Source organism: Haliaeetus albicilla, chromosome 3 (genome assembly GCF_947461875.1).
Source record: "Haliaeetus albicilla chromosome 3, bHalAlb1.1, whole genome shotgun sequence".
Lineage (NCBI taxonomy): Eukaryota > Metazoa > Chordata > Aves > Accipitriformes > Accipitridae > Haliaeetus > Haliaeetus albicilla.
The window spans coordinates 44998713-45010702 of record NC_091485.1 but is presented as its reverse complement, the minus strand read 5'-3'; the positions used below and the strand labels follow the sequence as shown (position 1 = coordinate 45010702).

The following is an 11990-nucleotide window of genomic DNA, read 5'->3' as shown; positions in this document are numbered from 1 at the left end:
AATCAGGAACCCAAGCCCTTATTACAATTTCTGCTCACACCAGTGAACTTTACAGGAAAAATATAACTTCTGCTTTTTTTCCTGCTTAATCATTTCATCAACAAAACAGTGCTCTAATCTTATGAAGGAGAACAAACCCAGATCAAGCTCAGGTTAAGTATTATACCTTACAGCCTTATTAAAAAAATCAGAATGATTTACTACAAGTATCACAGTGATAGGCTCTACATAAACTAAACTCTCCATATAGCTGGGAAAAAGAAGAGATACAGAGTTAACTTTATATAAGCAGATCACACTGATTTAAATACCTGGTATAGCATATTTTTCAAGGTGACTGAGGAAACCAAATCTCATCTTGGAAGTCAATTAAAAAACCCTATCCCTTGAAAAGAATAACTAAGTGGTTCTCTCCCAACCACTAGAAGACAGTGGATGGTCCTCACATCAGGTCTGGTGTACTTGAGACCAAAGACATCACAATATTTGTAAGGTTGAAATGATGTTACCTGTCCCTATGCTATTTTAAGACAATTTTACATTTGGCTACAAAAATGTGTGCATCACAAGAAGTTTTATTGGCATATTTGCTTTATTGTTAACAAGTGGCAAATTAGCATTAGGTGGTGATTTACATTTATTAATTAAAACAGAACTGACACTTTAAAATAAACATAATATACCAAATAAGATGCAAACAAACCCAGGAATTCTGAAAAAAACCACTGGATGGTCACAAACACAAATATTCAATGTATTGAGGGCCAAGGCAAACATAATAAATGCAATGCTGACAAAATTAATCACCTCAAACACATGAATGAACACTTCATTTAAAAACATGGAAAATTAATAAATAAGCTTATGAAGATACATACTAAGTATCATATGAAGGATGAACATCAAGAGTTGGAGCAATCGTATAAAGTAGGTATTGTAACAGTCTAGAATACTCAGCACTTTACAGATAGGACCCAAATCCATTCACGCTTCTGCCGGAAATCCAAATACAAATACAGAACTATGGTAAACCATGCACGACTATTTAGAACTTAAGTTCAATACTGAGCAATATTAAACTGAATATTTGATTTGCTGACTCAAAAGCTAATGTTCACATTGGAGAAATATGTTTTCGCTATTATTTTTGTAGAGAAGAAACACTAATTAAGAGAAAATCTGAAAAAGCTCTTTTCTTGCAACATGAAATGGAATGGAGCTAAGTAGGATCCTCCAGAAATGTGTACTCTGGAATGACGTAACAAAAACAAACTCCCACTAAACTAGTACGCAAGAGTAATCTCTTCTATTGTGAATACTGGAAAGAAAATATCAACCAAGTTAACTGCTGAATACAGCTAGAGAATCTTTTACCTAACATTTCTTCCACTACCACAATTAGGTTAACTCAAACCTTACTCAGTGGGTTGAAAAAAAACCAACCAACCAAACCAAACAAACCAGCAACAAAACCATCACAAGTTGGAATGAGCTGTACTTGAAAGACAATAAAACTATTTTCAGAGTCACCAAAACCAACTTCACCAAAGATGAAAGTTCTACCCTGCCATACAACCCATATAATTATTCATAGCTTAGTCAAACTGAAAAGAATTAAAGTTGAAAAAGTGCCAACATTTAAAAAAAAAACACCTTGTAACAAGTTTGTTCTTTACATGTATACAAAGCCTATGTGATGGAAACTAGCACTTCTTGAGAACTTCGCAATACATAGACAATACCATTTCATTTTATACTCAGACTAATTACATAGCCTACATCAGTGTGCACTGCTACATACCTTATTATCATTTAAACTACTGCAGTCATACCTCCTTCCACTGATTTGATAAGAGTGCATCACAAAATGGTTCTCTTTGCACACTGCATTTCAGGCACTAACTCTCAGTTGCAATGGTGAATTAGGAGCTAGTCTCTCTCAGATGACAGAGAACTTCCATGACACTTGAAGACTGGGTCAGCTCTTAAAATACATTTTGGAGTTACTAGCCTGTGAACCTCACTACCTGCGGCACTCGTGGAAGAGCTTGAGCAGCCGCTGCCTGCGGCGCTGCAAGAACAGGTTCTGTGCCCAGAGCACCATGGAGAGCTCCTCACACGCCACCGCCTGCTTCCCAGCCAAGGTTGAGCCTTTCAAATCCACTCAGGGGAATTTAATGGCTCTTCGAGTGTCTTTGGCAAATTTGAAAATTTCTGCCTAAACGTTCACTTCGTAGGTACAAGCTGAAATGGTGGTGAAGCACCTCCCCATGCCCACTTCTCTGGAGCGGTGTGTAAGACTGAGGGTATAATTATCCATACAACCATATACTTAAGTTGCTGTATATTTAGAGATTCCAGTTCTGAACCTACCTAGGGTGTGAGTATCATGCATAAATATAAACCTGTGTAAGATACATCATATAAAGATTAAGCCTTACGCTATGTTGGTTTTACTACTGAAGCTGGTATTTTTCGTAACTCCACTGCACTTTTATCAGTATAGTTCCAATGATCTTACACTCCTTTCTGGCCCAGAGGTATCCCTTGTGTAACAGATTTTCACAAAAGCAGAATGGGAATGCTAACACCCTCAGGCCAGACCTCAAAAACCGCCTTCTCCTTGTTTCTTTATATGGAATTTTACCTTTGACTTTTTTCTGCCTTTTCTAATTGAATGGAAGAACCTCAGTAAGCACATTAGGAAGATCTAGTGGCAGACAGTAAACGAAACTCTGTCAGAGGGTCAGACATTGGTATAGAAATCATTAAAACAATCACATCAATAAATTTCACTTTAGATGGACAGAAACTGCAATAGTCTACTGTCTCAGGATTCACAATCCTCCAGTAGCATTCAGTCCTGTTTTGTATCAACTCTGCTTTAGCAAAACCATTTTTTACATTTGTATAACTTACGAGTTCTCACAAAATACACGTGCGCGCTCACACGCACACCCTATACATATATTTACACACACACAGAGAACTGGAAAGACAGATGCAAAACAGAGTAATCATATCATCCTCATTTTACACATAAAAGCCTAAATTCCTTAGAGTTCAAGTTAAATATCTGTCGACAAGGCATCCAGAGGATGACACTAGCTAAGTTTAGACTCATCAGTGAAGTACATCAGCAGTGCATAGTTCATCTAGGGGGTTTATCTTCACAATTACCAATATTTTGATTCTTAAGACATTTTTGGAACACTCTTTTCAGTATATTTACCCATGTTTTTTCCTCCCATGAAAACCAAGGCATAAAGGCAGGGCAGGGGGTTAGGGCAAGTGGGTTTAGACGTAGGTGATTAATAAATTAAATTCGGGAACTTCCTGACACATCTAATATACCTAAAGATTCAAAATCCAGAGTCCATCTCCCTTAATAGTTTTTTTTTCTTTAAATATAACAAATTTGTTTCCCATATTCAGTTCTGCGGGGGCATTATGAAAACAAATCTATTTCCTAACAAACATTCAATTGAGATGGAATTACAGCAATCTGTGCGGATAATTTGTGTAATACAGTCTATGGTCTGTAACATCAGAGACTTTAGAAACCCATGTCATTCAGTAACAAAACCAGTTGATAAAGCGGAAATATACTAGGCCTCTGATAGTCTCACTATGCTGTAGTAAACTGCATAGTCAATTATATTTTCATTGTCTGTTTATATTTATTGTAGATTCAAAACACATACACATTATCCAAGTTACTATCAACAGTCATTTATGTTTCATTAGATCTTCTTGTAAGGCCAAATTAAAAGTTCAGGAAATCTTTTAAAAATTCTTTCAGTTCAGGTTAATCCCCTGTCTAGTCCTTGCTATAAATCATAGAAGTGTAAATGAAGTAAATGATGTGTCACTTGAGTAATTTACTACATGTTGCATTGGAAGCAAAGAGTTACACAAACAGCTCAAAAAGCAGAAATTACAGTAATTGTATGTGGATTGATTTGAAACTAGAAAACCTGCCACCTACATTTCAAAGGAGAAACAATGTTTTTTCTACAGTTACAGCAATCCTGGAAAACCTAGAAGGTATTTATTTCCTTACTAAACTTTCCCTTTGTAGAAAGCATTTTCAATAAATGGTAGAATGCATTTTTCCAGCAGAAATAAGAACTGGAAATTCATCACGTCAAAGGAATTAATTCCTCAGTAGATTCACTAACTGATCAAACCAATTCTGGACTTGTATCTGCTGATGGACACTCAGCTTGCAATAATTCAGTCTCCAGACCTCCACAGCCCAAGTCCATGGCAAATTTTCTAAAGCAGGCTTATGCATGCAAAGGATGCAGGATTCCAATTTTTCCAAGTACAGATATGAATGTCCCAAAAATATGGATCCTAGAACCTAAACTACCTAGAACATAATTTGGCTAAGATTTGTCAGTTCTAACTATCATTACCAGTCATCCATCCTCAGTAGCCAGCTTACGCAAATTATAATAAAACAAGACTACGCTGAATGAACGATAATGTCTAAAATTAGTTTTGTATAAAAATTGAACTAATTGAACACCATTGAACTAATTCTAAAACATCAATAGTTTGTGGCCTGCAACATGACTACATCAAGTCTCTTTAAATCTCTCATCCTCCAAGACTGGTACCTGCTTTTGGAGATGCTTCTCCTCAGTCAGGCTTTCTTCAAAATTGGCCCCATTGATAGTAAACACAAGTTTTGAGAATGCAAACAATGATCATAATACTATCATGGAACACTACATTATATTTTTCATAAGCTACAAAGAAACTATATTAATTGATACTAACTGTGTTTGTGAGCTGAAAGTAACAATTTCTGACAAAAAGAGTGTATTTATTGTGGGAAAGGCACAATTAAGTTATTTCAGATTGTTCTTTCACGCATAACTAAGATGGTGCCACTACTCCAAAGCAAAACTTCACAAAACAAATTACTACATTCAGATACAAGTTAGGTGATTCGGCTTGTGAATAGTTTTAATATCTTGTGTGATTTATAAAAAAACCACAACAACAACTTCCAGGGCCTGACCCTTCTTCCCAACAAATTAATGTGAAATCTGTTACTAACTTCAACAGCCTGCTGTTCAGAGCCCAAGAACACACAAAACTGCAAAAAAACATGTAAGATATTAACACATAAACCTATGGAGCACAGTTACTCCATTATGCGGTCATATGTAAGCTGTGCTATTTGCACAGGAACAAGAATAAAAACCAGTCACTACTTTAATCAAGTTCTACTGCTCTAATAACTTTTTTTTTTTAATTGGATACATCAGGAAGGCTGTTTTCAAAATAAGAGTTCAACATTTAGGTAGGATAAGCATAGACTTTGTCTCTCCTTCATGAAATGAGGGAAGAGAAAAAAGGAGTGGGACCTTCAGAAACCTTTAAAGACAAAAAGCACAAAATGTGCTAGTCATGGTGGAGCACAGGAGGAGGAAGACAAGTATTTCTGAACAAAAGGAACTTAATAAAATGACGATACCATATTTTTCCTTAAAAATACATAAAAATATTAACATGTTCTTATTAGAAGACAGAACATGGAAAGCCACAAACAAAAATCTTGCTTTTCTTCTTACATGTGAACACAATTCTCAGGTAGTTTTTCCACTTTGATTCTTTAAAAAATTCTAGGAAGTAACTGGAAAGTCCAATTAGAATATTGCTGTTAAAGAGTTTAAAGGGATCCAGACTTTCTGCACTTTTAAGTAGGAATTTACAAGGAGTTGCTCCTGTTGTTTTCACTTAGAACATAGCATTTAAGTTACTGTCACATATGAAAGAAATGCCTCCACGGAGAAACTTTTGAAGCCCAAGTTCCTCATGGCTAGTTCCCTATGGGTATTATCCTACATAAGTGATGTAAATAATCCTTTATCTAGTAGGATTTACAAGAAAAGTAACATTGAACCACTTCTGCTACCTAAGTTACTTAACACATTTTTACCTTAATTTTAAATATTTCCAACAGAGATTAAAAAGTATTTCCTTGAATGGCACAGTTTTAGGTACCTACGATTTTTATAATATACAGTATATATATATGTTTATAAATAACCATGTAACCAGAAGATTGCACTCAGAAAATTACAATATGATGTTTCAACATGTTTGCAGCATGAAGTCTAACTGGAAGGAGTGCTCTAGCTTTCCATGCAGCAGTACATAGCAGATGCTTCCGATTTCTCATTTTCTTTTTGCTTTTAAGAATGTGTTCACACAACCATTCTTCGAATTCCACACTCACAGCAAAACTTTGCCCATTCCACTGGATACCTTGTTCCACATTCATGGCAGAACTTTGATAACTGTACAGGTGAATTTCCTTCGCTGCTTTTTGAACTTCCTCCATTGACTGAGGATGTGTAGTCTCCACTGTCATACCCAATTTTACCTTCAGACCTGAAAATCCGCAGATAAAGAACATTCTCTGTAACTCAGTTCAGTACAACTTGATGCAAAATTATTCTAACCCTTGCAGTGAATTACTGTCATTTTCATGCTTACACTTCCTATTTATTTATAGTGGTATACCTTACAACTCTACCCAGACACCCCTACTTATCTCCAGATATCCACCTTACCTGCAAGAAAACAAAAAATGCCAAAATTTTAGGAGCAGGATCAAATATTTGATTCACTGGTTAGAATAACTGGAGTGTTTGAAAACTTAAAACTTAGCTTGTCAAAACAAGAAAGGCTAAAACAGCAATGAAATTTTTATCCTACCCTTTAAAAGGGCAGAGGGCAGAAAATTTGTGTGCATAGCATGCAAATTTCACTCAATTTCAACTGCACCACTCACTTCCCATTTGAAAGACCATTCACTTATTTTTTCAACAGCTCCTAAGAGTTTTTTGACATTTCTAACACTGTCTTCTGTGCATATCTGAGAGAGCTGATGACAAAGGTGTTCTGTTAGACAATAAATATGCAAAATATATCGACTATCTTAAACATATGGCTATATGGCTAAATAATATGGACAATGAGTTGTCTGTTAACTGCAGAGAACAGTATTTTCCCCAACTTCTTTTGTAGTAAGTACTCCCCTTTAATGAAGGTTCTATTGCTGACAAAATCCACAAAGTTAAAAGCTACCTTGAGTAACTGTCTGAATTGCTAGATTTTCTTTTGTTTGTTAGAGCACCCGTACTCATGGTTCTTGCCACACTAGGAGGGGTTGATGTCCGTGTTTTTGTTGCACCTCTAAAACAGAATAAATATCTGATGACTTATATACACACAGAAATATATACAAGAATATGCATTTACAAATGATATAAAAAAATGAGTTCAACAATCTACACATCAATTAATTGTATGAAAAATGTAACTTATTTCCTACCAAGAGCAGACAGAAGAGCTTTGGCATGAATTTGCATGGTTTGGACTGAATATGACTTGAATCTCACAATGACAAGCTAAACAGAACAGCAAATCCCTTCCTGTGCATGTGTTTCACTTTCTATCACACCAAAATACAGGTAGATCCTGCACTACTGGTTGCTTAGTATGTTCTAATGCCTACCTTGACAGACTACAAGTCACTTTTTAGGAGTGGCAGGGCTTTCAGAGAAATTGAGAGCAGCTGACTGCAGGTCTTAATAGTTTAAAAAAAATGTAGAAAGGATACCATATTCTCAATACTTTGTGACCAATATGAATGAAGTGAGTCACAAGACTTTTTCTTCATAGCCACAGACTTTATTTGGGATGCATACTTCTCAGGTAATGCTGTAGATCCTCCTTCTTCAAAGCATAAGTATTATATTTATAAATATATATAGAAGCAGGAAAGAAAAGAAAGTCTACCCAGCTGGGCATTAGGGTCTAATTTTTTTTTTAGCCTGTCAGTGTTCTTAAAGTTGGCTTCAATAGTACGACCACATAGCTGTGAAAGCTGCTTCCCTCAAGACTCATGGGTTTTATGAGAAGCCAGTATGCAATGAATAGCACATCCTAAACATATAGAACATCTCACTGCTTGCTTTGATGAGAAACATCAGAACCCCCTGAAAAAAAAACAAGTAGCACTAAGAAAAAGAGATAGGAAGGGACATCCTTTTATCATCTGAGACCAAGGACAGAATTTTTTGTCATTGCTCAAAAGAATTACCATTCACTGGGATTTCTTCTTTGGCAAGACTTCAGTGACTATGACATCTTGTGCATGACCCACCAAGTTTTTGTGTCCTCATTCCTGAACACTGATGCATAAATGGAATTTAAGTTGGGACTGGGTCATGGGACATTAAAAAAAAAAAAAATTAAACCAAGACTTCATTTAAAAAATTAGTCACCAAGAGCCCATTCAGCAACAAAAACCCAAAAGTGATTTTTTTTTTCTTCTCTTCAGATGAACCTAACTGCTCCTTTCAGCATTATAAACTTAGTCTTGGTTTGGTTTTCAAAGTATATATAAGGAAAAGCATTCAACTCCAGTTACTTCAAATGTAACACTGACAAAACTGAGGAACAACATAATAACTCCTGAATTTTAGACATGTTGCATAAAACATTTTTTCTTTCATGTTATGAGCATAGACTAAAGATGGCTTTTCAGCTCCTTCCACCACTTAAACACTTCAGTAGCAAAGTGATCAAATGATTAAACACAAAAGTGGAAATTTGCAACTGAATTGAAGATTAAATCAAGTGAAATTATATCTAACTAAAGTATTCAAGTTTATCAAGAATGGCTTCTACATGCAACAGGTAGAGTGGAACCATCAAAGATTCCGGCTCACTGGGCAGAACACCAATGTTCAAACTTCTCCATTAGTTTTCCTGTCTGCCCTCCCATTTAGCAAGGAGATTCTAAAGATGGTTTTATTTAAAACAAATACTGTGCAGACTGAAAAGCACTACCTAAGTTATATCAGAATTAAAACCTATAAAAAGTTATGTCGGTCTTTCAGGAGTTACAGAATTTCAGGATAGAAGTTCCAAATGTAACCTAAATTACACTGTTACAAGTGTGCACAACAGTATAAATGCTAAATACTCTTATCTTGTGTTATTTCCCCCATCTCGTTTTAAACTGGACAGACAGGCCTTTGCTTATAATTGAGTAAAATTCATTAGAGCTCAATAGTGGAAAGAACATACTGGACTGTTACTTTACTTGTTATGGAAACTAGAAAAGCATATAAAGAAAAATTCAGCTGTAGACATAGAAAAGGTATGGATCATCATGGATCAGGGATGATCAGACAATAATGCAAAGAACAGAATTGTGTCTCAATTTATGTTTAGACAACTCCAAGTAATTTAAAACAATTTTTTCAAAAGTATTACTGACTCAGTTTTCTCTGGATTTTCAACTTTGGACCAACACACTACTTTTTCAAAACTAACAGCATTAATTTCTTAAACTGCAATTTTTTCAGGGTGCACTTTGAATCAATTGGTTTTGAACATAATGCTAGGAGTCCTAGATATTTGAAAGAAATTAACATGAAAAATTGTCCACTATTCTTTCCTTTATTTCAACTGTTCAATTCTCTAAAATAATGTATAATACACCCTCATACTTTGAAAACTCACCTTATGCTTTAATACTAGGTGTATACTAGAGAAATTTCCCAGAAATCAATGTCTTAAGAACATGATTTATATGGTGTCTAGTACAGCACACAGACCACTGATTGAACCGGGGGGGGGGGGGGGGGGGAATATTGAAAAGCCACATTGAAAGTACACTGTCCACCCAAGTATTGAGGGAGGCAGAGTCCCATGAACAGACAAAACATCGTTCCTTAAAGGTTTAACAGGATGTCTTAATTCTGAAGTGTTCAAAAATAGCTTTCTACAAAATTTCTGAAGATTTTTTCCCCAATTAGTTTTCTAAAAACAGATAAAAAACAAATCTATTTTCAGACTAGAAACTTCAATGAGTCTTATAGTTAACTGCAATGATTTCTGCCATTTTTTATGAGTAAATCAACAGAAGTAGCAGGCTGCCACTGTCTACAACTTTATTAATCCCAGATCTAGAGAAATAATTAGCATCAGGTTTCATGTATATTTGATGATAAATCTTGAAATTGCATCCTTAAGTTGCAATCTGATCTCTAGAGACAGATGTCTTCCAACAAAGTCAGACATTCTTGATTATCCGAACTTTTGCCACCAAAGCTTGGTCTCCTCCAATCTGTCCAACCTCTGCCACTTCTATCTACTTGTCCAGTTCTGTTGTTTTTTTTCTGTTTGATCGGATTTCTTTCTTTGTTTTGTTTTTGCAAAGCTATATAAATCCCTGTTATAAGTTGTATCATGTGAAGTATTAATGGAGCCTGACAGCAGATGAAGCTGTGTACCAATGCCACCTTGAACTCTTAAAATCCAGACATACCTTTAAAGATGTTTATTATCCATTCTCAATTTCAAAAGAAGTAACACTGAAGGTGACTTCCATTCCTAAAGCAGCTCATGTTGTACATCTAGTTGAATTACCACTGCGTGCAAAATGAAAAACTGAAAAAAATTTGTAAAAGAAGCTTGTCTTTTCCTATTTATGAATTCACAATTTGGTTGGATTTTGTCATAAAATACTGAAATATCAAGCCTGCTTCCTAGACAGGGTGTTTTCAGATATTCTTGACAGCTATCACTGTCACAACAGCTCATAGTTCTGTGCAGAATCATAAGTAAGTTCCTTATGACTAACAGCATGCATGCCAAAGTCCAGAAACCTTTGCTGTGAACTGTAACCATCCACATTGTTATACTGAATTTAACAATGGCTAGTAGCTATTCATTTGTCAAATGATGTTGGCCCACAACATATTGAATAACCTCCTGCAAAGAAGGTACTTTTAACTCACAAACTCAGTGGACATTTGAGTAAGAACAACAGTGATGTTATGAAGAGCAGAATAAGTGGCTATACTCTTAAAGAAGTTCTCTTAATAAGAAAAATCAAATCACTGCTTTATGGATAGGGGCTATTGTAAGCACGTTTAGTAACTCAGCCAAATTTTCAACATCTTAGTAATATATTATAAAATGAAAACCTGACCTAATTTTTGATGGTTCACAGGATTAATAGCTCTAACCAAACATGCAAAGGAACAGCAACAACAACAAAAAAATTCTGTTTGTCTAAAAAGAGCTCCATCTCCTTTCATTCCTTTTGCTTCTTAAAGTAGAAACCCAAGTTCAAATATTCTGGGCCTGTCTCAAAGATACTTCAGCTTTGGTTATGACACTAAAACAGCACTAAGAGATTTAGACACGTTTCTACTATTGAAAGCATCACATTCCATGTATGTGCCACATAGTTCATTACTTATTTCTCTATTGCAATATACTGTAAGGTATTGTTTATGAAGAATCAGCCTATTTGAATTTGGCATCTTCCAAATTATATCAAAGAGTTAACTACAATACAGTATTTATTTCCTTTTTAAAAGATTGGAATACCTTTTCTTCCAAACTTAGATCTTAAATTTTCTGAATATTCAGAAGTCTTTATATGAGGTAAGTTGGACTTAAATAAAAGACTTTACCTCTCATTACAAAGTCTGCCTGGCCTACCTTCTTGGACCACCAGAGCTATCTTACAGTAGAAAAGAGATAAATATTTGACTTTAAGAGAATAAAATTACTTTGTCATAAAACATTTGCCTGTAAGGCAGATATCTGTACAGCTATCAGGCTTAAATGCTTACTTCAGCTTTACATGATGCAAATTCAGTTTTATCTCAGGTTTACAAAGGTAGAAGTTCATTACTCAGTCCATAATCAATCAGTGACAGAGGAAATAAAATCTGAGAAAAGTCTTCATCCTTCCTGTCCTACTATGAGGCTGTTTACCTAGCATGAAACAGATAGTTATACTAATTACATTATATACTTTTCTCCCACAGCATTTGTATTGAAGACATACTGGGCAGCAGATGTCAGTCAAGGTCACACTTTTACTATTCCAATGCTTTGGATGAACATTTCTGCAAAACAGATAAACCACACTGATT

The 11990-nt window shown here is 35.3% G+C and overlaps 1 protein-coding gene across 2 annotated transcripts in view; it reads right to left on the bottom strand.

Annotated features, from left to right (window-relative positions):
- Positions 1–573: 573 nt before the first annotated feature.
- The window catches only part of ZC2HC1A (zinc finger C2HC-type containing 1A), a 37743-nt gene continuing 26326 nt past the window's right edge, over positions 574–11990 (bottom strand). For both annotated transcript variants that reach the window (XM_069779556.1, XM_069779558.1), the window contains 2 exons: positions 7111–7218; positions 574–6411 (listed from right to left, as the gene is read on the bottom strand). In XM_069779556.1, the coding sequence (XP_069635657.1) occupies positions 6225–6411; positions 7111–7218 (295 nt within the window). In that variant the 3' untranslated portion in view covers positions 574–6224. The remainder of the gene's footprint in view (positions 6412–7110; positions 7219–11990) is intronic.